Raw genomic sequence first — 26,466 nt, forward strand, 5'->3', positions numbered from 1 at the left:
GTTCTGTTATTCCCCAATTGATTTAGGTGCACATTTTGTTTCCAGGTTTTTGTTGCCTAAAAAGTGTTGCTATGAATGTTTTATTATATATGGGACCTTTCTGTCATTCGACCTATTTTATTATTGGGGGCAGCTAGGTGACACAGTAGATAGAGTGTGTAAACCTTAAAATTTCACAGACTTATGAATGTTAAAAATTTTACTCCACATTAAGGAATCCTCCAATTCCTTACTTGAAATAATTCCCTACCAGATAGTGAGAACTCTACTTGAATGTGAAAACTCCTTGCTATGGGAGGATCTCTACCCCATCCCTACTTGGGACTGCTTTAGGGCAGAAAACTCCTTGCTAAACAATGAAAGTACTTGAAAACCATACTTATAAAGGAAAGGAGTTCTTTGAGCCATGCCTATTTTTGGAATTGATACAATGGGATGCTAAGTGCCTATAAAGGTCGGGCAACTTGTAAACTACTTAGACCTAAAAGGTGAAAACTTACTCAGAGATTTTCTCTTAATGAAATTAGTTGACACAGCATCATTTTTTTTCTGATTTACTAAAGAGATTAATCTACTCAGCTGTGAATTCAAAATGGGCTGTCTTCTGGAAAACATTTACAGTGATTGGTAGATGGAAGAACTTAGGGGAGGTGACATAGGAGATTTTGCCCTTAAAAATAACAGCTCAGAGAAGAGCTGGAGAGTCATTCTGAAACATTCAGATTGAGGAAGGATCATTCTGAAATATTCAGATGGAGGAGGGAGCTGGTGAAAGCAGCTGAGATGATGCTGGCCTGGTATCACTAGAATCCTTGCTTAGGCAGACCTTGTGGTGAGTGTTAAAAGACTGACTGACTGATCTCTCTCTCTTAAGACTCAGGTCTAGGCCATGTTGGCTTAAGGCCCTTCATACTTATTTCCTTTTTCTCTCTTTCTCTCTTTTTTTTTAATTCCACATTTGTATTAATTAAAAGCTCTATAAAACCCAGTTGACTTGGGTATTTGAATAATTGGGAATATTTCCCTGGTGACTACCTTATATTTGATTTAAAAACCAAGACACTGTAGTGAAACATATTTTCTGCGGTCAAATTTACTCACCCTCTCATATCTATCACAATTTATATCTTCCACCATTTTAACTCACTACAGTTTATGGGCTCCACTATTTTAAATCTCACAAGTGCAGGGCTTTAAGTCTGAAAGATCCAAATTCAAATCTAGCCTCAGGCATTTACTACTGCCTTACCAAAGAAAAAAAAAGGATAAAGTTGTTTAGTCCTCTCATTTCAATTTCTTCTTTCTCATCATCTGAAATCAGGCTGGTATACACAAGTCAGCAAAGCAACACAGAGTGCTGAATAGGTAAAATACATTGGGCTTTGTATAGAAAAAAGATCCAATAAATGTTTGTTGAATTGAACTGAAAGATGAAACTAAATGGTAGGCAAGCAAACTCAGAAAGAGTAAGGGCTGCTTATTTTTAATGCCAGTGTTTAGGGATCAATAAATGAGGGTCTCAGAAGACTAGTCTGAATCCCCTTTAATGAAGTAGCTCTACAGGGACATTAACTACACAGCATCAAGTCAGGAGAGTTTAAAAGAGTGAGGCACATGGGGAGACTACCATAGGCTCTCCCTTCAGTTGCAGGTAAAAATACAGAGGAGAGTAATTATTAAGTATATAACTCAATGTGTATATCTCCATGCAACAACTTATATGCTGAAAGTATATCTGGGTTGATATATCCACTCAGCCGTATTTCACCTATAAAAGTGAAGTGTAGGAGTGGATAGACCTGCTGTAGCCATGCATTCTGTGAGGGAAGCCAACTGAGAATACTCATGTATGAAAAGACTGAGCATCTCAGCACAGCTCCCTCCACAACTGAAAACTAAGCTCCAGGCTGGGAAACTAGGCATTTTCTCTCCTCTTTCCTTTCATCTGGCTTCTTTCCCAGCTAGAGGGTCAATTACCTCCCCTAAAGAGGCTATTCAGCAGCTGCTGAATACATTCTTGTGGCAGCTCTCAGACAACTGGTAGTGGTTGCTGCCAACCAGGTAGATTCTGGTCAACATATGGTAATTCACTCCCCACTGGCATCCTCTACTTGAGTCAGAATAAGTTAAAATTGCTACATGTGGTGTTGATCATTTGACATACTTATAAAACAAAGATGGCAGAGATGGCAGTACTATTATGGTTGAGTTCATCCTCATTCTTGCTTTTAGGGCTTTCTATAATCCAAAGCTAATTTACCTCTTCCAAAACTAACTCAAAACACAAAAACCCTTAGCTGGTTATGATAGTCTTCTTCTTTAACCCAAACTATTTAAACTTACCTTCAAGTCTTTGCTCATGCTCTTCTCATATGAAAGGACCACCCTTGTACACATATACACACCTACACGAATTTCAACATTTTGGCCAAGTGCAAAATTTATGTAATATATCACAGTTCTTGCCCTAATGAAGTATACAGTCTAATAAGGAGATAATCCATAAGCAAAGATAATTATAATATACAATATATAAGTGAATTTTGAGAGATAAAAATAAAATACTATGTGAGGAAGGTTGTTATTGATGAAGCGAGTGGTGGAAAAGAGAGTAGCATGTCAGTCTTATGGAAGAGGTAGCATTTGAGTTGGGCTTTAACTGACAAGAATTCAGCAGGTGAAGAGATGGAGGCATAGTATGTATTTATTTTGTGTTAAGTTAAACAACATGTTATTAGTGAAAGTGGAAAGCCACCAGTGGATAGCAACATGGGATTTGCAAATTTCAACTCTTGCTCAGGCCACAAAGATTTTTTATTCTGTTCTGCATATTTCCATTTCTAGTTGGGGATTATAAATTCAAAAGGGACAGCAACTATGCTGCATATTTCTCTTGTATCCTCCACAGCACAGGCCTTAATGCCAGGAATATAGAAGGTACTAAGACATATTTATTGAATTTAACTGGATTTCTAAAAATGAGGTCTCTCTAGTACATGTAGAGTCCTAGGAATGAGAATGGAGCAAATATCTCCTCTCATTTTGTGGATAAACAATTTTATCTATGTGGCCTTCAAAATTAAAAAAAAAATTTGTTCGTTTTTTAGGGATGAAGGGAGGAAGGGAAGGAAGGAAGGAGGGAAAGACAAAGGAAAAGAAAGCTGGAGGGAGAGAATAAAGGGAGAAAGGAAGGAAAAAAGAGAAGGAAAGGGAGGAAGGGAAGAAAGGATAGAGGGAGGAAAAGGACAGAGGACAGAAGGAAGAAAAAAGGGAAGGAGAGAAGGAAAGAAGTAGGGAAGGGAGAAAAAGGAGGAAATGAAAAATGGGAAAGAGGGAGGGAAGGAAGGAAGGAGCTACATGGCCTTTTTATAGGTTTACCTTGTAGTATCTTCATACAGGATCTTTACTATTGCAATTTTTATGCTCACCACTCAAATTCTAGTATAATTAACTTCATTAATATGAATCAAATTAGCACTAATGCTAATTAATAAAATTTACCTTCTAGCAGACCTCCGTCCTTCCATAAAACTAGCATGGAACTTGAGGAGCTAAAAATGCATTCAAAAAAACATACATAGAGGGACTACACAAGTTCTTCACACAGATCATCTAACTTCCTGAGCTATGAACTGACTCCATAGCAGTCTGAAAAGTTCTTCCTGCCTCTGAACATTTTCAGTGTAAAGAAGCTTGATACCTCATAAGAAGATGTCAGAGAGCTCTTTTTATTACCAAGTTCTTCCTCATTTGGGAAAACTACCTTCCGGCAACTTTTTTCCATTTATCCTGGGTCTGCCTTTAATAGCCAAATAAAAACAAGCTTTCTTTTCCATATGATAGTTTTTCAGATGTTTGAAGACATGCTCATTTCTCCCATCTTTTTCTGTTTTTCTTAGTTTAACATTTTTTTTGTTACCAACTATTTATTAGGTGGAGTCAAAGGAAAAGTTCAGGACCCACATTTATTGCACTAGAAAACAACCTCAGCTTAACTTGCAAAATGCCAAGAATTCAAATGAACAACTGGAGGAAGGAGGGGAAAAGGCAACAGGATAATAGAAGGAGAAACACACACACACACACATACACACACACCAGCAGCAGCAGCATCTTGTTTTATCTGGCTGAATTGAGTAACAAAATTTTTTCCACATTTTGTCACTCTCTTCTAAGCCAGCACCAACGGGGAGGGAACACTAGAAACAAATGGCCTAGCTGCTAGTCTGATGACTGAAAGTCTTGGTCTGGAAATATTGTCTGCAGAAAAGTCCACATATAGATTTGAAAGGCTGGACCTAGTGATTTGGGGGAACTTTATGCTGGAAATCCAAGCACAGCTGAAAAAAAGATAGGACCTATTCTGTGCAGCAGATACCGAAAAAGACAAAAGGGAAAAAGATATCTAAAGAAACATCTCTGGAAGCACTGACACAGGGTCTCCCCTCCATCACCACCAATATATGCAGTTGCTCCCTATTTTGAGAAATGTACAAGCAGTACATGGCTGCTTCAGGAGTCTAACAGTTAGCACTGCAAAGCCTTTCCTACAAAGAAATTTAAATAATCAACCTCCAGAATAAGGGAGTCCGTTTTAATCTGAAAAGAACAGCTCCTGGTGCAGACAGGCTTCCAAAGCACCACTACCACACCATATAGCATGGGCTCTTCGAACTTTGGTTGACCAGTCATTTAATGACCATGGGCTTTCAGGGAATAGAGGTTTTCCTGTGCCCAAAGGTGTTCCCAGAAAGTAAAGAAGAGACCATTGTTTTAGTAAACTAAGGAGAGCATTGCCAGCCTTGAGGTCAGTGAAGTCTCTAAGCACCATTCTCTCTCTGCATAGCCTCCAGACACTTGGGCATCAGCAGCAAAGTAAAGCTTGATCCTTTCTGTGCTATGTGGAGGCATATGCCCAGGAGTTAACCCTTCATAAACACTGTTTACAGTTACAACAGAAAAGTATAATCAACCCATGACACCAACTTCCAATCTGGTCCAGACAGTTTTGTTCAATTTTATAGTGCAATATTTTTATGGTGTAATTATGCAAAAATGCAAGAAAATCAAGTCTCTTGCCTATTATACTTCTAATGTTTTCATTTTCTCTTCATTCTCCTTGGGCAAAACAGAAGATGGCTTTTTGTATGTTTTCACCATTGCAATCTCTCATTCCTAATGACCCTTGCTTCTCAAAAGACCTAGAGGTCCTGAAGAAGGACAAATTATGCTATCCTTATGTCTAGATTTATAAATTCATAGAAGGTTAGATCTGAAAGGGATGTTAGAGATCATCTATTCCAACCATCTCCCTTTACAGATTTGGCCTATAAAGAAGGGAGTTGCCCAAAGTCAAAGCAAGTAAGCTAAGAAACAGGCCACTAGCCAGGACAGGAGTCTTAGTTCTCCTCTTTGCCCAGTCTCAATAGCACTTTGGAAAAAGTTAAAAGCACTACATAAACATAAAGAGATTATAAAATGATTATTAATTCCTTCAAGTCAAGTTGATGTGGGACTCTAGGTTTACATTATATCCCCAAATTACAGAAGTGTTTTGGGCCAAACTGTAAGCAGGAAAATTCCTTTGCTTCCTTGCATTCTTGTGACTACTAACCCTAAAACATCAAAAAATTCCTTATAAGACCCTGCTACATCAAAGGGAAAGTCCCTTGAGGAATTGTCCTCCTGGAATTCTCTCCTAGGTTTTGAGATGGACACAGAGATATACCTCCAGGTGATGCTTTGATACCTTCAGGTTGTATCTATGACATCTATTTGTCCCCTAAAGTATGAGGCTCACCCCCTATGTCTTCAGGACATAAGACACCATTCTGACCCCCACCCCCCATCCCACACTCCACTTGTATCTGAGTGCATACCCTCCCTTAAGTCATGTATCACCTGTTGTAAAGAGTATAAAGACCCCAGAATTGATGTCCCCTAAGAGGCGGTTTTCCATCTATGCTGTCCAAATTAATAAATTTCTCTTTCTCTTTCTAAGCTAAGTTAGGGAGTCTTGCATTCTTGCAAAGGGTACCTATTCTGAACCCATGGAATTCACCTCAAGCCCCACCACAACAAAATCAACTATTTCAATCCTGATCCAGAAGCAGCCCCAAGTTCAAGTCTATGAATACTGAGCATAAAAACATTGGCTATAATGGGAAAGGTACAGTGGCTAATGAGGTACGCCTACAGAGTTGCTGCCACTCATACTATAAACTATGCCAGCAGAGAAGTGAGGAAGTAAGACACTAAGCTAGAAAGCCTCAACTGATTTTTTTTGGTCTATCTGCTCCTTTGTGAGTCTATGATGCTATCTTATCTCCCTGGACAAAAAGAATGCACTGAAGACAAAAGAGGCCACCTAAAACTGCAATTCAGTTCTATATCATCTCAGTCTCAGTAATGGCAACATGCCTAGGGCCTCTCATCTGCAGTTCTTACCTTTTGTGCCAGGGGGCTGCAGGTTGTCTCCTGTCAGGGAGCACCAGCCTACAGGAAAGATGTCCCTGGAGTCATAGCGACACCAGTAGTCGAAGGCACCCCGCCATCCATCAAATGTGACAAGGACCTCAGAGCCTCGGACTTCTCCAATGGTGGCTGGACAGATGAAATGTGGGTTCTTCCTATCCACAGCTTCAAGTTTCATTCCCAACTTAAAGAAGTTGTGAGAAGGAGATGGTGGCTCCTAAATAAGCAAGACACAGAAAGGGAAATAAAAGGTGTGCAAATCAATCAATTTGTGTCTACCTCACTTAGTGGTTCATAGGCAACTGTGTAAGTTTTATGATGTGGATTAAGTCTAAAATGGCAACATTAGCAGCCTAACTCATCACATGTTGGGAGCAGCCCTAGGACCTGATCAGGTCTTGAGAGTATGAGTATCCAAAGGTGAAGGTTCTCTGAAATTCACTATACCTTGTGGAAAATCCGAACAGGAGCCATCTCTGCTCCATTTAGTGTCTTCAAGAGGAACATAGGCCAGGAGGAAGCATTCAGTCGAAATCCTGAAGCAATAGAAGAGGAAATGGATGACAGTGAGACTCCAGAGAATCCCACTAGTCATGACAGGTATCATCATATTTCCCAGCTACTAATTATATTTTCAAGCTAGAGTCTAACCCACCAGCTGCTACTCCATTTTATTATTCCCATCCAAATTCTGGAATTTTCCTCACAAAATCCCAGAGAGGTAGTACAGAGATAGTGAGTAGTGCCAAGCTGAACAGTAGTACCCTAAGAAAAATTATATAATAAAAAAATAATTACTTAAGCTGATACACAATGGTTATGAAAAGAAGTGTATTTACCCCAACATGAATTTCTATTTGGTTTACTTTAGTACAAATGACATGTCTGGCTCCATGAGGGCTTTTTCTAGTGTTCGGTATTTGTTCAGGAAACTCAGAATCAAATAAAAATAAAAGAGTTGAAGGGGTCCTTAGATCAATTTGTTCAATTCACTCCTTTTACCAGTGAGGATACTGAGGCCCATAAACGTTATAGGTTATATGACTTGCTTATGGTCCAAGAGTGGCAGAATATAATTCAATCATTGAAATAAAGTGAGTTTCTTTTTATTATAGTTCTTCTAGACAGAACTTTCTTCCCTCTCCCATTCCTGACACTTCCCAAGAATTTCCCAGATCTCTTCCTTATGTGAAGATTGGATTTAGCTATCTCCTGATTGTAACAATGAAGGTACTTAGCTCTTCCTTTATTGGGAAAATTGAGTTGTAATTCACAATCTATTTTTAGATTTTAATCCTCAAAAGGTGGTAACTCAGTATTAGAAGTAGATCTACCCATTTTAACTACAAAAAGCTGTTAACTAACTACAAAAGGTGAACTAACCAAAAAAGGTATTAATTAACCACAAAAGGTATAACTAACCACAAAAAAGGTGTAAATACCCATTTCATGCATTGAGTGGGAGATCAGTGAAAGAGTGGGCAGTCCTGGAGAGGAGCGTCTGCTGTGATTGGTAGACGTGAAATTTAGGGGAGGTAAGACAAGAGAAAATGGTCTTTAAACAGAGGAAACAAAGACTGAAGAAAACAGTCAGTCATCCGGGCTTGGAGTGAAGGATCAGTCCCTCGAAGATGGAGGGAAGACGGACACTCAGACTTGGAGTGAAGCCACTTGGCTGTGGAACTGGACCTCTGGAGGAGCTCATACAGGAGACCTCAGACTGCTTTCCTTTTAGATGGTCACCATTGGTGAGTGAAAGGCTTGACTTAGTAACTCTGCCAAGAAAGGCCCATCATCTTGAGACTAGTTTCTCCTGATTAGGGCCTTAGAATTTCTACCTGGCTCGGAGGAAGTTGGAGTTGTCTCTCTGTCTCTGTCTCTCTCATTCCTTAATATCTTCCCTCTATTGTAAATAAAACTACCATAAATTACATTTTATTTTAGTAATTCATTTTGTGATTTAGAAATTAAATCCCTGGTGACTACCTATTAATATATTTCAGTCTCAACCACAAATAAATTTAACACTTATCTTACCCCACCTTGGTAGATGAGTTGCATCAAAGCTTCTGAGGACTAGAGTTAAGTACAAACAGAACTTCAGGAAGAGAACATTTTTAAGAACAGGTACTTTCAAGTGAAGTCAATAATAACTATTATTAAATCAAAGTGTGGAAAGGAGATGGGGGAGAATAGCTAAGGAGGGGAAGATGGCAATTTTCTTTTTGTCTTAAACCTCAAGTCATGTTTCTTGATCTCTGGAGAAATTTCCTGGTATCTATGACCTACTTCCTTCCCTCCCTCAGGGTTTGGATCTTTTACTCCTTTGTCCATTATTCATCCACCTGGGTTCTTTTTATCCCACATCTATTGAAGAATGGAATACACACTCCCAACTTTAACCTCTCCTATTCCAAATTGAAGTAAACGGATAGCTCTATTTCTGGTTTTCTACTGCTAGTAACCACAGAGAAATGAGGATAAAAAAATCCAACATGGTGGGGCAGCTAGGTGGCTCAGTAGATTGAGAACTCAGCATTGGAGGTCCTAGGTTCAAACTTGGCCTTAGATACTTCCCAGATGTGTGATTCTGGGCAAGTCATTTAACCTCCACTACCTAGCCCTTACCACTCTTTTGCCTTGACAGAAGGTAAGGGTTTAAAAAAGCAAACTATATGTTAACCCATTTTTTGTTATTTTTAAAAAAAATATTACTCAAAACCTATTTCCATATTATTCATATTTGTAATAGAGTAATCTTTTAAAAAAGTCACCACACCAAATCATATACCCATATAATCAAGTGATAAAACATGCTAATCTTCTGCTTTTCTACTCCTATAGTTTTTTCTCTAGATGTGGATAGCATTCTTTTTCATAAATTCCATGGGATGCCAATTCCTATTAGTAGCAGAGTGCATTTGATCATCCCATAACTTAACATATAGTTTTAAGAAAATTTTAGCAACCTCTTATGTGTTTTGTTTTGTTTGTTTGTTTGTTTTTAAACACTTACTTTCCTATGTACTGGTTCTAACACAGAAGAATGGTAAGGGCTAGGCAGTGAAGGTCAAGTGACTTGCTCAAGGTCACACAGCTAGGAAGTATCTGAGGTCAGATTTGAACCCAGTATCTCCCAACTCTGGGCCTGGCTCTCAATCCACTAAGCCACCCAATTGCCCCCACAAGCCTCTTATACTAGTTGACTCTAACATACATTCAAATTCATGTGGAAGCCTTTTTCATAGTTCTTTTCTTATTCCATCACTGATTCATCTTGGTTCTCCTTAGAAGGCAGCTCAGCCCAAACCCTCTGGATCCCTTCTGCTCTTGGGGCTGGTGCCCTTCAATTTCCTTTTTTGTCTTTGATTAGAGAGAAGAGAATCCAGGTTTTTCCTACATTTTTCTTTCCCAGGGTGGAGATACAACTGTAAAACAGGGGCCACTTGGGCCCACAAAGTCTTAAATATGTAATTCCAGCTCAGGAAAGGCACCAATGTTTGGTCAGGTGACTCAGAATCAAAGCAAATTTAGGATGAGAGAATTGTTACCTTGAGCATCATCCTTACAACAAACTGGGACAAAATAGAAGTGTCAGAAACCTCAGGTGAAAGTGATTATCATTTTAAAGTCCATGATATCCAAGCAAGGAAACTACAGGCATACTCAGATATCATAAACTAGATTGTAGAAGGCTACAGTTCAAAAAAGTTCAGGAATAAAAGTAAGCCATTTCAAGCCATAGTCTTACAAGTAATTGAAAGGATCCTCAAATGAAGGTTTTCTGTGGTTACAGCCAGTTTTTCCTATTTCCGGGAATAACTGACCCAGGTTTTAAAGTTACCAGGGTCTTACAATAACTTGGAGCTAAGTCAAATAGTTTTTCTTTAAGTTTTGTCTTTGATGGAAAGTTCCATATGGTACACTCAATTTACTTGAAATAAGTATTGAAAACTATAGGTATGTGGGATAAAGAGAGGGGACTTTCATCTATATCTATTTTCAAGAAGAAAGAAGTAGATTTAAGAACAGAAAGGTTTTAGCCAACACCAGCCAAAAGCAATACTTTTAGAAAGTACACCACAGAGAACTAGGAAAGAAAAAAGGCCATGAAACATGAGGATTCTTTAATCTTCAAAGGCAAAGATCAAGGAGAGATGTGATCTGATTTTATAAAATCAAGAAAAGCATATATATATGAATGAGAATCAAATCCCAGCAAACTATGAGAAGGGAATCTCTTGAAACATGAACAAGGTTGTCAACATGGAATCTAGAAGCCCCCAAACTTGTAGGCTAGAAAGATTAAATGAACCCCAGTTTACTTAGTTTAAGGGTGAAGGCTCCTGGTTTGACCTTGTCACATGAGAGTTCCTCCCTGAGGGAAAGTCCTACTTCACTGATCTCAGACTAACAATAGACTTTAATATGTCAAATGACTCTCCATGTCTCCAGAAGCCTCTCCCAGTATATCACACCCCACTTCTGGGACCTTCAGCTATCGAGACAGACTGCACTACCTACTGCACCAAATCTTAAAGTCTATTGTTAGTCTGAGATCAATGAAGTAGGACTTTCTCAAAGGGAGGAACTCTCATGTGACAAGGTCAAACCAGGAGCTTTCACCCTTAAGCTAAGTAAACTGGGGTTCATTTAATCTTTCTAGCCTACAAGTTTGGGGGCTTCTAGATAGACTCCATGTTGACAAGGTAAACTTAGGACAAACAAGAGAATAGATCTGGTATGGTAATCTTCATATTCCAGCAGTGTAGATGAGTTCAGATACCTGGTTTCTAGATAAGAGGTTCTTCTGGCACATGAATTTGTTTTAAAAAATATTTAAACATACCAATGTAATTGGTTGTCTTTGTAATACTATGCATTACTTTATGCAGAATTTGAACATGGGTCTTTCATGGGTCTTTGAACATAGTCTTTCTGACTAAAAGTCTACCACTCTGTTTACTGTGCCACCTAGAACCTGAAAAAGGGTTCAGAACCTCTGCTCTAGACCTTAACCTGTCTTCAGAACTAACAGCAGGTAACAGAAAGAGATGCTACTAGATTCAGAATACATGATTTATTCAGTCTGCTTAATAGGTTCCATCTCCTACCTTTCTATTGTTTCTTAGAAAAGAGATAGAAATATTTGCATGAGAAGCTGAATCTTTCAGAGCAATCTGACCATAAAAGAAGCAAGCGCCTCTGTGGAAAGGAGGACCACTTTTAAAAAACTGATTAGACAAAATTGAATCTGCATTTTGGAGCCCTCAAATTTCAGGCTCCCATTAAATTTCATATGCTCTGACAAAGGTTTAGAGAGTAAAGGCCTGGAAACTCCTTTTGACTTCTTTCTACTTTTTAAGAACTTCCAGGTATTCCACCATTTCTAAGAAAAGGATAATGACCTACTGCCTTCAAATGGTAGTTTAGGGCTGTCATTTTACTGGACTTGGTGCCCTCAAGTGGCAGGTATAGGAATAATATTTGCACAAGGGAATTGCCATGTATAATTAAATGTCGTTGGAATTGTGACATACTATTACTGCTTGATTTTATAAAAGGGAAGGCAATGAGGGAGGGGAAAGAGATAGGGAGAAAGGCGGGGTTTGGTAAAGCAATGTTTGACTGGGGTATAATTAAAATAAATTGCGGTATATGGACATTCAGCTAGGTACCAATTGGTGCAAATAAACACTGTGAATTGGTCATTTTATTCAGATTTGCACTATTTGATAGTTGTGATTATATGTAAGATATAGTAATTGGTTTCAGGCCAATAGAAGCATTGAATCCAAATAATGAGATTACTTCATAGGATTTGTTGTTCACACTTATCAAGAATTAGGTGTAATGGAGTATATTACTATATCATAAAAAAAAATGATTATGAAGAAATCAAAGAAGCATAGGCAGTCTTAACAGACACAGACTGAAGTAAGCAGAACTAGGAAAAAATATATACATTGATTATAAAAATATAATTGGAAAGAAAAAGAAACTAAAAGCATAGATAAAATGACCAAGTATGGACTCTAAGGACAGTTGAAAAAAAATACCTCCTTTCCTTATTTGCATAATTAGGACATTATGGATACAGAATATTATTTATATTATTGGCCATAGCAGATGTGTTGGTTAGTTTTGTTAAATTGATTAGTTTCCTCTCTTTTAGAAGCAAGTAGGTAGAACTTTGGATACCCTGGGCCTGGAATCAGGAGACTTGAATTTAGATCTGACCTTAGACACTTAGTTGTGTGAGACTAGGCATACCACTTCTGTCTGCCTCTTTTCTTCAATGTAAAATGAAAATAATACTTACCTTCAGAGTTGTTGTAAGGATCAAATAAGATAATATTTGTAAAGTGTTTAGCAGAGTACCTGGCATATAGTAGAAACTTAATAGTTGCTTCTTTTTTCCTTCCTTTTTATTTTTTTATTACAAGTGATGTTTACGGGATAGGGGATTTAGGAAGTATATATAGAAATTAAAAGAATGCAAAAATAAAATCAAAATATTCTTCAAAATTAAGTGAATAGATTAACTTGGTTGTAAGAATTTGTGTAAGAATTCCACAAAGAACCCTAACAATTAAATAGAAAGCTAGGGCTGAGAACTAAAAAAAGAAAATACAAGGCATCAAAAGCAGTTAGGTCTTGCTTATATATTGCAGAGGACCAACTAATCAATATTCTCACCTCTATCATATTTCTTTTTAAGACCAAGTCTCCCTATCTAGTCAAGGTTGGAAGAACAATAGCCACTCACAGGCCTGATCCCATTATTGATCAGCCTGGGAGCTTTGAACTGCTCCAAATCAGCTTTCAGGCCACCTGGGATAAATGATAGGAATAACATAAAAGGGCTCAAATTAATTTACTGCCTATGTGCTATGCCACTCTCAGGCTGGCAGACTATCACTTAGTCCCCTGGATAGTTTATTGAGGGCCTCTCCAAACACTTTTCTTTTACTAGAAGGGGTATTCACTAACTCAATAGGCAGACAAAATAACAAGAGGACAGAATATAGAAAAAATAAGCAGCTCAGAGAAAAACACACAAACAAGGTGCTACATTCCACCTGCTTACAAGCTAAAAAAGAGAGGGCTCTCTTTAGAAAAAGAAAGCATTTGGACACAAGCACATTCTATGGGTTGCTAGGGAGATAGAGGTATTGGGGCTCTCCAGGAAGACCATATTCTTTTCCTTGAGGCAGCTCCAGAGGAGAGATGGCTATTCCTGTTATATTAGCTCCAGAATAAGAAATATGTGCTTACTCAACTATACTCAAAGGAAAGATATAACAGGATATACTGGTCTTCACTGTCTCTGAGCACCTCCAGTATTTCTGGTAGCCAGATAACCTGCCCAAGAGAGGCTGGAACCTTGTCACTCACCTAGAGGTGGCTGAAGCATCCCTCCATTTTTCTCACAGTTACCAATGGGCTGGATTTCAGCTGAGTCAACCAATCTCCAGAAGTCATTTTTATTATCACTGCCATCCAGGCGTAGTCGGAGTCGAGCACCTGTCAGTCCAACCACTGTTGCAATGCAGGTGGATGTGGTGTTCCTCGGGTCCTGAGCTTCCAACTTCATGCTGATCTTGAACTCATTGCTTGGGGGAGTGTAGGACTGAGGAGAACAAATCAGGGGGGTAATTTAGATTGATATTGTATTCACCTTAAGAAATGCTTAAAAGCTGAGACCTTGAAATCACCTAGTCTGAAACTCGTTGATCACATGCAGTCCTAGGAAGGAGTGGCCTTGAGTTCTCACTTCATTTTATATAACTATCAAGATGGAATTTTCTGGGAAAGGGATAATGGTAAATGAGATGAGGGCAAGGTATCCATATCCCTCTAAGGCATCAAATACTGCTTTATTTGGTCAGGAAACAAAGAAAGCACATGGTGAACTGGTAGATTCTCATATGGTTCAGCAAACCCAAATAGTTATGTTTATCATATTCACGCAAACTACCTCACACATCCTTATTTTACTTTCTAGAACCAGCATATTCATCTCCAACATTGCCCCTAATTTCCTCTGGAGAATGAGCCTGTTCTCTTTCCAATCATAGATTAATTTTCAGAGGCTGTTATTTTTCCTTCTGAAATCAACTTAAATATTGATCTGTTCTTTGATCTTTGAAATATAAAATTCTGGCCTCAATAAAATACATTTATTTCAAAGTTTATGATAGCAATAGGAGAAGAGAGATAGGCTTCATACAGAGGAAAAGGCTTTTATTCCTCTGCTGAGTATCATTCCACTATCACCCATCCTGCCAAATCTTATCCCCTCTCCCAGATATGGCCAGAATCATCTGCATAACTGATGGAGCACTGAGTGCTAATGTGGGACATGTTAAATGTCAGTGGTGCCAATGACCTCATTAAAGGCCTGAGAATGACTCTGTGATCTGTATATCCTTTAGTGTCAACTTTTAAACTCAAGACTAAGTGTGAAGTGGATGACAGGTCATGGGGAAGTGATGTCCTTCCTTTACTAGCCATGTCTAAGATTGTACTATTACCAAGTAAAGGGGGAAGAAAGAATCAGTGCCTCTTACCTAATGATAAAAGAAACTACCTCTGGGGGTTTACAGTGGATAGTGGGGCCATCAACTGGGACAAGTCTAGTGTCTGAGTGGCTTTAGGGAACATCAACTGCTGTGATTCAGGTGACTATCATTGTCCCTCTCAATATCTTTTCCTGCCAAGAATCAATTTGTTTTCTGGTCTTCTAAGAAGCCTAAGGTGACAGGTTTCTTCCTTCTGTTTACTTTAGCATCACAAGTAAAACCCCTTCCTCCCATCCGATGAATACACTATACAGTCATTTACCTGCTTGAAGCAATGGGTAGGCGCTGGGATGGAACATGTTTCTTTTAGGTATTTGTCCCAGGTGAAATGACCTGCAGAGGAAATAGAAATCTCTAGCATATTTAACTCTCAAAAAAAGTAACCCTGCAAGTCTTTAACCGGGGGACTTGTATGCTCCTGTATATGCGCACTAATAAGCTGCTTCCAGAGTATAAAGCCTGCTTTCATTTCCAGTTACAAGAATCATATTCTCCTGGATGGACAACATTCAGCCAAGGAACTTGGAAATAAACTTTCTGCACCAAAATCAAGATGGACCTCAGTGCACTGTCAGAATGTATCTAAGGCAATGGCTTTCTTAATGTGGTGTGGGGATCACCTGAGTACTCCAACTCATCTCCAAAATGGCTCAAATGTAAGGGCTACCAACAAAGTTCTCAGACAGCACAGGGATAAAAGAGAAGAGAGAGGACATATTTACTCTGAGTGACTCAACTACTGTAAATGCACTAACAATAGTCTTAAAAACATTTGATAGCTCCTACACTATAGGCAATTTAGAAGAGAAGTGTGGCAGTGAGATGGTACAATCGCAAATCTGGACAGAAGCAAAAGAGGATTTACAAAGGCATGGGATATAAAAGCCCAAGGGAAGGGGAGTAGTAGCTTGGAAATTCTGGAGGAAGTAGATTAAACGTGATGTTCTCTTTGGCCTCAGTTTCTGCAATGCTATCTTTTCTTTGCTCTATCAGAAGTTTAACTCTTGGAGTTTTACCACCTTGTTGCCTAAAATGCCAAGGACTGAATAATATACAGTCAATTAGGTAGGTAAAGTGCTAGCTCAAGAGGAGTATATCTGGTTGTCTTTTGCTACACTTGTCCATTGTCCCAAGTTTGAGGTCAGTTCTGGAGACAAAATGAAGTGTTAAATGATGAATTGGCATTCAAGGACAATATTAGAGATAAAGTTAGACAAAAATAAACTATTTCCCTCACTGGAATAGGAGAACTCACTGAGTTCTTTTCTTCCAAGGCCGAACCACCTCCAAATACCCACCTTGAGGTGTCCCCAGGATGGAATGAGGAAGTTTCCAGGGGAGGCAGTAGATTCAGGGCACCCTTCACAAGGTAAACCAATACTGTAGTAAAAGCAGCATCCCCTGAAGTTTCCTTTGTAGCTGATCAGTACAGGCACCCTTTGGGCCAAGCAAAAACACTAGATGCTAGGAATAAAAATGAGTCACCGAATGATGCAATCTAAATAATTCCAAAGATGATGCCAAGACTTTATACACTATTGACTTTATAGCTTCTGCCTTAACACTGGTCCCTTTCCCACTATTTTCAACCAAGCCAAATGGATCTGGACAGGAATCACATAGTAAGTCCTGAACCATTTCATGAACCCTTCACCAATTAATCATCTGTACTAGATAGTTAGCCCACAGGGTAAATGAGGTGGATATGTCCTCAAGACAAGGATTTAAAGAGCTGATCGGATTTAAGACAGAGGCAGTTCCCAGCTGAGGAGGCCCTAGGGTAAGGACTGAATACATTTCATCACTATCTGCTGTCACTGAAAGGCAGGCGGGAACAATAAAAAAAAATGTGATTTCCCCCCAAAGAGGCTAATCCTTATAAATGAGGGATTTGGTGGAGAGTGTTTGTGAGCTGACCAGACTGTGACTCTGGAGGGTTGGCTAGCTCAGACTCGGGTAATTGCTTGTATTAGCTTGTGTCCTGATGAACAGCACCCAAGAGATTCTGGTTTTCAAGTAATTATGGAAGCAGCAGGGGTGCCACCATAATTAGAGTCAGTAACAGTTTGCTACTCCACACCTCGATGGCTTTAATCAATTGCCATGTGATGGAGATGGTCCAGAAACCTCAGACCTTCCAGTTCCTTTGGGGTTCTCCATTACAATCTGAGAGAAAAAAGTGCTGCTCCCTTTTTCAAGATCATCTCAACCACTGTGTAGGTTAGAAAAATTGCATTAATACAATCTAATAATAACTTAAAATTCTAGATAGCACAACTATTATTATTTCTACTCTGTAGATATGGAAACTGAGACTCAGACAGATAGGTAAGTGAATTACATATAGCTGCTCAGCTAGTGTCAGAACTAGAACTCAGATCCAAGTATAGATTAATATAAAACTTTTATCATTCAAGACTTGATCTTGAATCACTAGCAAAAATACCTAAATGAGAACACTTTATACAAGAATTTTTCAGGCACTTACTTTATGCCCAACATGATACTAGGCACTATATATTTCTAGCACTCTACTAGGCAAAATGGGATACAAAAGGTATAGGAAACATGCATCCTACCCTTGAAGAGCACATCTATGTGTGTGAAAGTACTCTAAAAAAGTAGGAATTCCTATAAAAATAAAAAAATGATTTTTCTATATCCTACATGAGCAAAGAATTATCTTTTTCAGCAGAGGCAGTGATGTCTTCAATGTAAAGAATACACAAAAAATGTAATAAGAAATAGCCACACAAATGAGCCTCAGTCCAAGGTCCAGAAAAGCTGAATCATAAAAAAGAAATGAGGTTGTGCACAAAATAAGAACTTTTAACAAAAATCTAAACATGTGAACCCAAAGCACTCACATAACCATATTAAATTATGAAGTTGAGAAAATTCTTTGAAGTTCATCTTGTTCAATGCCTTCAATCAAGGCAAGAATCAGCAGAATCTCAGAGCTGAAAGAGTCATCTAGGCCAATATATACCTGAATTATAATAAGGGTCATTCTAATATTCACCAACAAGTTACCCCTTTTATGTATCTCTAAAAGCTAGTCATTCAGTTTCTTTCTGAATACTTCTAGAGACAGAAAGCCTATGACTTAACAAAATAGTCTCTTCCATTTTTCATTAATTAGTGTTAATTCACTTACAAAAATCAAATACCATTTGATATTTATAGAATGTGTATCTCATTGAAAGGGTAAGCAATGATGGCATCAGTGCCAGGAAGAAGTTGGAATAACAATTCATACATGCCCACTTTATGTCAATGCTAAATAAGCAAAATCTCATCTTTTTCCAACTGGGGATTGGATGAGAAAACTTTCTATTTCATAGGACTACTTCAGTGGGTGTTTTAACCCCATCCTTTCCCATTCAAATGTCTGAAATGGCCACCATTAAACTAGTCATAGGATTGAAGGCCTTTGTCAAAATGCTGAAACCACAATAATGATATCTCCAAAGGGAAATTATGTGAGAAAAACTAAGAACTGAGCATTATGGGATGTATATAAGCTTAATTAAGGGAATCAGGAGAGTTAGCAACCAGAAGTCCTATGTTCAAGTTCCAGGTCTGTCATTTTACTGAAGATGTAACCTTGAGGGGCAGCTGGGTGGCTCAGTGGATTGAGAGCCAGGCCTAGGGACAGGAGGCCCTAGGTTCAAATAAGGCCTCAGATACTTCCTAGCAGTGTGATCCCTGGGCAAATCACTTAGCCTCCATTACTTAGCCCTTATTGCTCTTCTGCCTTGGAATCAATATACAAGATGGTAAGGGTTTTAAAAACAAACAAACAATCCTTTCCCCTTTTTATGCCAAAGTTTTCTCTTCTATAAAATGATGACTTTTGTGTTCCATCTGTTTTTATATCCTATCATTCTAGTCATATCTAAATTACTGCATCAACCTAGTCCTCTTGTTGGCAAAGAAGCAGAGAAAAATGAAGAGTTCAAGCTGTGAGGATTTAAATGTCAACCTTAGAACAATCAATAAGCATTTAAGTGCCTACTGTGTATCAGGCAAAGTGCTAAATGCTGGGAATACAAACACAACAACATATACATATCATATGAATATACATATATAAATGGAATATATATGTGTATATATATCATAAGAACACAAGGTAGTTTTATGAGAGGGTATTAGCAGCTAGGGTGGAGGGAGAAACAGTAAGGAAAGGCTTCTGATAGAAGATGGTGCTTAGCTGAATCTTGACGGAAACCAAGTATTAAAAAGAGGTGAAGGTAAAGAGAGTTTATCCCAGGAATACAGAATAGCCTGTGCAAAGAAGCAGAGATGGGATAAAAAGTGTTATATGTGAAGAACAGCAAATGAGACATTTTAAAAGCATATAAAAACTATAATATAAAATGGAAATTAAGTGTATAAGAGAATTACAAGCTGCTGGAAGAATTCACTGGAAGGAAAGGAGAAGAGTCAGTATAGGGAAAGGTAAAATAGCATGAGATATATTCCGGGAATGGCGACAGATTCTGTTTGGTTACATTTTAGAGTATATAAAAGACAGTAGTAGGTCACTTACAGAGTTAGAACAGAACTGTGGAGATTTTTAATAACCAGACAAGGAGTTTGAGTTTAAGTTGTAAGAATAGGAAGCCCCAGAAGGCTTTCTGAGCAGGGAAATATTGTATACATTCTGTGTACTAGGAAGATTAATTTAGCAGTGGTATTTAGGATGGACTTGCAGGGAGAGTGGAGGCACAATGAGTGGTTAGATGGTCATAGATGGAAAGGGCTTGGGTCTGGCTTCCAGTTCTGCTCTAACTAACCATGCAACTTCAGGCAAGTTATTTCACCTATTTGGGCCTCAGTCTCTAATTTCTATGAAATGAGAGGGTTAAACTAGATAACCACAAACTCTATTCTAACACTAAATCTTTAATCTAATTTAATCTAATCTAGTCGAGGTGAGAGGTAATGAAGTAAGCCCTCACAACTGTGGAAGGAATAGAGATAGAAAAGAGAAATAAATCAAAGCTCTACAGACGTAGAATCCATAGGATTTGGCCATGGTTCAGAGGAAGAGGTAGGAATCAGATGGCTCTTTTTAAGTGTGGATAATTAGGAGGCTGGCATTGCCATTAATAGAATAAGACAGTCAAAAGCAGATTTTGGGGGAAGAATTGAAAAATCTGATTATTTTATTTGCTTAGGTGTAGGCCATCATGCCTTGATAATGTATCTTTTCCTAAAAATTTCAATACCATGAACTAAGGCTAAGAGTGATAAGTTACTTGCCCATGGTCACAGAGTGAGTAAAGGTGGGATCGGAAGCCAGTTCCTCCTGACTGTAACACTTGACATAGTGCTATGAAGTTGGCAGGGAATACTCATGTTTTAGATGAGGGAATGAAGTTTAGGGTAGCTGGGTGGTTGTATAGCTATTAAATGCCAGAACTAAGGTTCCAATCCATGTCTCTTAGCTCTAGGATTGGTACTCTTTCTATTGTACTACAGTTATAGGGAGAGAGGTTTTAGTTTGATATAAGAAAAACTAACTGCCCTAGTGGACATGTACTACTCTCTGATGCACTGAGTTTCCCATTAATGCAGATCTTCAAGTGGGAGTTGGGTGATTACCTGTCAGGGATGTCATGCTGGGAATACAGGTTAGATGCATTTAATATCTGAAGTTAGTCTCCAATCTGTGATTTGAATGTGAAGTAAAAAGGGGACTAGATTTACAGTCAGGTTCATATCCCACTTCTGATGCTAACTGCCTTTCCTTTATATCTGAGATAGATTAAGATCTTTGCTTTCCCACAGAATAGCTGACTAGTCTTGGTCTTGCTCCACAACATACCTGAGGCCTAGAATAACAGAACCTCAGAGTAAGGAGGATTTATAAAACACAGAATATAAGAGAATATAATATATTTAGGGATTTTCTACTCGAATCCCCTCAATTAATGGTGTAAAAGTTAAATTAAATCTCTATTTTACAATGGATAGGGTCATTGAGGGTAAGAGAGTGGAAGGGATCTGTCCATAGTCTCACATAGCCAATTAGTGCCAGAGGTAAGACTAAAAGTCATAATTTCTAGTAACCTGGTAAATTTACCACTATGTTATGCTTCCTCTCTTCTAATTTCTAACGGCTCAACCATAACCCTAAGGCAGCCTGGAAGAACGGAGAAACTGCTGGTCTCAAAGTTGGCCAGAGCTAAGTTCATGTCCCACCTCTGACACAGACTGGCTATGGGGTTGAGAGGGTCATTGAATATCTTTGTGTCTATCCAACTCTCTAAGACTAGATATCCCTCCAGGACTAGAGGGAATTTGTCCCCAGAAGTTTAATACATCAATGAAAGTAAAGATCTACTAATACACATACATACAAATATACAACGATGAATGGATGTGTGTGTGTTTAAAGAGGGAATGGGAGAAACTGGTTACAATAAATTATAAAGAAACTGTGATTTGTGTTTAGGTTTTTAACAAGGTTTCCTGTGTTATGATCCACTTTCATTTAGTGTAGTCATCACCACTCTGGAAAATAACACAGGCACATTTGGTTTACTAATGAAACGGGAATATGGATCTTGCACAGCCCCAAACTCAATTAAACTTCATGACCCTACTTTTTCTCTGACCTTCCTCTGCATGTCCTGTACAACAAAAAGCAGCCTGTGACAGTAGGGCCACATAAGGGACAATCTTATAGGAAATTAAAGAGAGTAGATGTTTTCCTGTTAGCGCTTTGGGGAGGGTGCAAACTGGGGAAGCTTTTGTGACATTGGTCTTTCTAGCAAAAAACACTTTCCAGTTATGCTCTCCAATGATTTTCCAATAGATGTTGTGATAAACAATCTTCTTCCCAACTGTGTGTGATGTACATGTAAATTTTTTTTTGCTTAAAAACTAACAGGTAATATTTGCAAAGCCTTTGCAAGTCTTAAAGAATTACATAAATCATAGCTATATTATTATTGTTATGAGCAAGTAACTCTTTCATACATGTTAGATGTAAACGTAGACACGGCTAGTGTAGTCATTGCTAATTTGAGATGGAATAGAACTATACTAAGAGAAGAGTAGACTCTGGAGGACATGATTATTGTCTCCTAATAATGTAAATAATAATAATTTGGGAGGTTTCCATGAAAGCAAAAGACTCTTTGTTCTGCTTGGCTCAGGTGGCAGAACTAGGAGCAATAAGTGAAAGCTATTGAAGCAGGTTTAGGTTTGATATCAGGCAAAACTTCCAAATAAGAAGCATGGTTCAAAAATGAAATGGGCTACTTATAGAGGTGTGAGTTCCACGTGACACAAGATTTTCAAGTTGGGGGATGTCTGAAAATTTGTTAGGGATGTTACAGAGGAAATTCTTGTTAATATATACATAAAAGTTAACTAGATTAATGTGGTGAACCTTTAAAAGTACTGTATCAATTTGAGTTATTTTTATCAAAAACCTTGAGACTTCTTTCAACCTCGAGATTTTTTTGATCCTGTGCTTCCATGAAGACAGAGCAAAAGCAATTAAGTACGTTGGTGATTGGGGAGGGGGGGAGAGAAACACATGGGATGGTACTTCTTCCAAGTCATTGCTGAGACAGGGGTGTCCAAAGAGTCAGAATTGATTCCTGTTATCTGGGTGATCCAACCCAAAAATTCATGTAGATATTATTACCTAACATATGTCCATGAAATTAAGAGAAAATTCCATATAGATTTAACAAGCATTTTTATAGCTAGTGTGATGAGATATTTAAAGTCCCCAATATTCATATACTATTTAGGGCTAATGGTAGAGTAACACAGGAAAAGCCATGATGATACTTTGATCCCCCCCTCATCCTTTTGGTTTATATACCAGAAAGAACTTTAGGGCAGAATAGGGGATAAAGAGGTGAAATAGGCTACAGATGACCAAAGATTCTAAAGCACTAAGAAAGATCAGTATCCCATAAAATCATCTTCTTTTTAAAAATCCTTATCTTTTGTCTTAGATCAATACTTTGTATTGGTTCCAAGGCAGAAGAGTGATAAAGGTTAGGCAAAGGGGGTTAAATGATTTGCCCAGGGTCACATATCTAGGAAGTTTCTGAGGCCAGATCTGAACCCAAGACCTCCGGTCTCTAGGTATACTCTCAATCCACTGAGCCACCTCACTTCCCATCTTTTATCTTTTTTATTTGAGCTAATGAAATTCCACTGAAGGTGTTTGGCTTTTCATTTTAAGCACCAAGAAAATAATGAGAAAAGTAAATGTATATAAGATAATGGAAACAAATTGATCAAGCAAAAGTGGAAGTCACTAAAGAGATGATCAAGAATCAAAAGAGGGATGCTCTGCGTAAAAGTTGTAAAACAAAAGTTTTATTTAAAAGTCTATTAAGAGAAAAATGTATCTATTCTTCAATATGATTTGGCATAAAGAACACATATTGAGCAGAGGCTTGGGTTTTAATCCTAGCCTTTCTACTAACTTACTTTGTGACCTCTGGTAAACCATTTGATCTTTGGAAGCTTCAGTTGGTGGTGATTCTCTAGACTTAAATTCTGTAATTTGATACTTCACTTTAGATCAAACAATTAATTCACTATGGAACAAGTTATACAATTTAATTGTTCTGACCCTTTACCTCAGTAATTTTTGTAAATATACTAAGGGGATTTCTAAGGCCCTTAACAAGCCTAAATTCTGCTAATTTTTGAAATAACTCCAAAGAAAGAAAAAAGTAACTTATATATATAGAAACTATTTATAGTCATTCTACAATAGGAAGTCTCCAAACTTGACAATGGAAGAATGGCTAAATAAACAATAGCATAACAGATACTATCAAACTGTTAAACTTGTCAAGTCTCTTGACTATGCTAATACCTGGAAATAAAATTCTGAAATAAAGTTAATTGAAAAAGGAAAATGCCAAATATTATCTACGTATACAGATTACAACTTTTATCAGTTCCTTGTTATCAAGTAGAGAAGACTATAAACATTTTTTATGGGGGAAAAAAGACCATGAACAATTAATAGGGCAAAGTTGTCAGTGTCTTTTGTATGTTACGGCAGTTTTTGACATTGAGAAGGTATTCTATTAAGTTATCACATTAAGGAGCACAGAAAATAACTTTTCAAAACATAACTAGTTCTCTTTGTTTTCTTCCCAGATGTAAATCTCCAGTCTGAAAAATTACCAGAGTATCAATCATAACCCACTGCAATGAGTATCACTCTCTTCCTAATGAACACATGACAAAACGAATTGTTCCCCATTTTGTATACTTTTCTCATATGACCATAGCACTTAGATCCTATGATTTAAGGTGTGTACATGGGAAGGGATAGTCCAGTCTCATCATTTTTACAAATGAGTAAACTAAAGCCCTCCAAACTTAAGTGACTTGCCCAAGGTCACAAAGGTAGAAAGCAACAAAACCAAGATTTGAACCCTGATCCAAATACAGTACTCTTGGCATTAACAATATATACTGTCTCTCCAACCATTGTTTGGTAGGATCTAAAAAGCTGCCTGCTATATCTATTTCTAAGTTTACTTCACAGGTTCTCTTTCAAATCAACACTTACCATTAGAAGCTAAAACCATGTTAAAAAAAAAATCACTTCCCTAACCATAGAGAATTCTGCACACAAAAGGAGAGGCAGTAAATCCCAAACAGAGGTGTCTCAGTATGACTACAGTAAACCGTTTCATAAGAGTGACATAAGAATACACAGCAAGAGAGAGATCCACATCCAAGTTCTAGTATATGTGTACCTAAGGGTATAGAAATTCTGGGTCTCAATATGGAGAAAGCCCTATAGGTAAAGTAAGGATATAAAAAGTATGTTACTATAACTGATCATGGGATAAAGAACCTTGCCAAATATCTTGTGTACTGCCCAGAGCTGTTGCTCCAGGACACAATAATCCCACTACCCAATAATCCTGATGTTGGAATCTGGCTAAGCCCAGAGGCATGTAATTGGTTATAGGGAAAACAGTTTCTGATTGTGTCTTACAGTCAGGAATTTAGGAAATTATTTTTGTTAATCACCTGAAGGTAAAATTAATGAAGCTTAAAACATGTAGAAAGCAAATGTCAGTACTCAAACGCATCATAATCTATTCTTTTAAAAACACCACCAGACTACTCTTTGGCTAAATGCAAGGAATCCTTTCATGAAATGTCTGAGCTGACAAAGGGTAGTTCTAGAACAGGGTCAGAGGCCAGCTCTCAGCCTCTAAGGGGAAGCTGTTCTGCCTACATGATCTACATCATCTGGTTTATCCAACTTAAGAGCATGTGCACAAGGGAGCAAGACTGAGGTTAACCTGAAAACGCTTTGAACTGCTTATAATTGGTGGAAGGCAGGAGAGCAAAGTAGTACAATTTAAAATGGGACACTATATTATAATATTCTAAGACAGTGTGCCTTTTTCAATAAGAGTGTTTAAAACCTAAGAGAGAAATCCACTTAGTGGCTGCTTCAGAAGCTCCAATCTGGGAGTGGGGGTAGTTTTCAATATAAAACCAAAGCAATACCTAAGGACCCTGAAATGTGCTAGATCCAACTGTCTGAGGCCAACCTTAAGGTGAATCCCCACTGGTGATACCTTAATACTAGGAGGAGGACTTAAAAGTGAGGAATGGCTACTACATTAATATTACCTATGGGACTAAAAATGTAATAAAGATTCATGCAGATACTTCAATTCAGTAACATTTAATATGTACCTCCTACATGCCGAGGTACTGTGCTAAGCTACTTGTTACTTGTTTTCATAACATCCAAGAATTAGTAAGGTTCAAAGCAGTGATATGCTATTTTTGTTAAATGATGGCTTCTCAGTAAGAGCTGGTTAATATTTAATAGGGCCACATTCTCCATTAAAGATTCCAGAAGAGGCCCCAATTTGATCCTCAGTGAAATTCTAGAATAGATGATAAAAATAGTTGTTTTATGAAGACTCAGAAAAGAATGTGATGATAACTAGAACACAAAGTGGGTTCACTCGATCATAAACTAATCTCATATTCTTTTCACATGATGTCATCAGATTGTTTGCTTTGGGGAAGTGGTGGACATCGAATTATTTGACCTTATCAAAGCTTCTGATGAAGTTTCCAATAACAGTTTAGTGTTGACAAAATGTGGGCCAAATGATAATATAGGCATGTATATATTCACAGTTGATTATTATCATATCCAAAATGACTTCAGTTTTGTTAGGAGATCTCTAGGGGAGAGTCACATGGTTTTGCCCTTCACCCTAGTTTTAACATTTTAACCAGTGCCTTGGAAGAAGAAACAGAAAGGATGCTAATTTAATCCACCACTGATGAAAGAAAAACTCCTACCATTGATAATAGAATCATAACTTCAAACAATTTTGATTGGAATTCAAAGACTTAAAAA

At 37.9% G+C, this 26,466-nt stretch overlaps 1 protein-coding gene across 20 annotated transcripts in view; it reads right to left on the bottom strand.

The window, feature by feature from the left end:
* SCMH1 (Scm polycomb group protein homolog 1) overlaps window positions 1–26,466 on the bottom strand; it is a 177,267-nt gene that overhangs the window by 94,899 nt on the left and 55,902 nt on the right. For 18 of the 20 annotated variants that reach the window (XR_008918129.1, XM_007492915.3, XM_056825235.1 and 15 more), the window contains 4 exons: window positions 15,322–15,392; window positions 13,873–14,107; window positions 6,922–7,010; window positions 6,448–6,691 (listed from right to left, as the gene is read on the bottom strand). Coding sequence is in view for 19 of the 20 variants with exons in the window: in XM_007492915.3 (XP_007492977.1) it covers window positions 6,448–6,691; window positions 6,922–7,010; window positions 13,873–14,107; window positions 15,322–15,392 (639 nt within the window). In the remaining variant the exon portion in view is untranslated. Of the gene's footprint in view, window positions 1–6,447; window positions 6,692–6,921; window positions 7,011–13,872; window positions 14,108–15,321; window positions 15,393–16,357; window positions 16,524–26,466 lie in introns of all 20 variants that reach the window. The other 2 variants (XM_056825242.1, XM_056825243.1) reach the window with 2 other exon arrangements.

This window comes from Monodelphis domestica, chromosome 4 (assembly GCF_027887165.1).
Source record: "Monodelphis domestica isolate mMonDom1 chromosome 4, mMonDom1.pri, whole genome shotgun sequence".
Lineage (NCBI taxonomy): Eukaryota > Metazoa > Chordata > Mammalia > Didelphimorphia > Didelphidae > Monodelphis > Monodelphis domestica.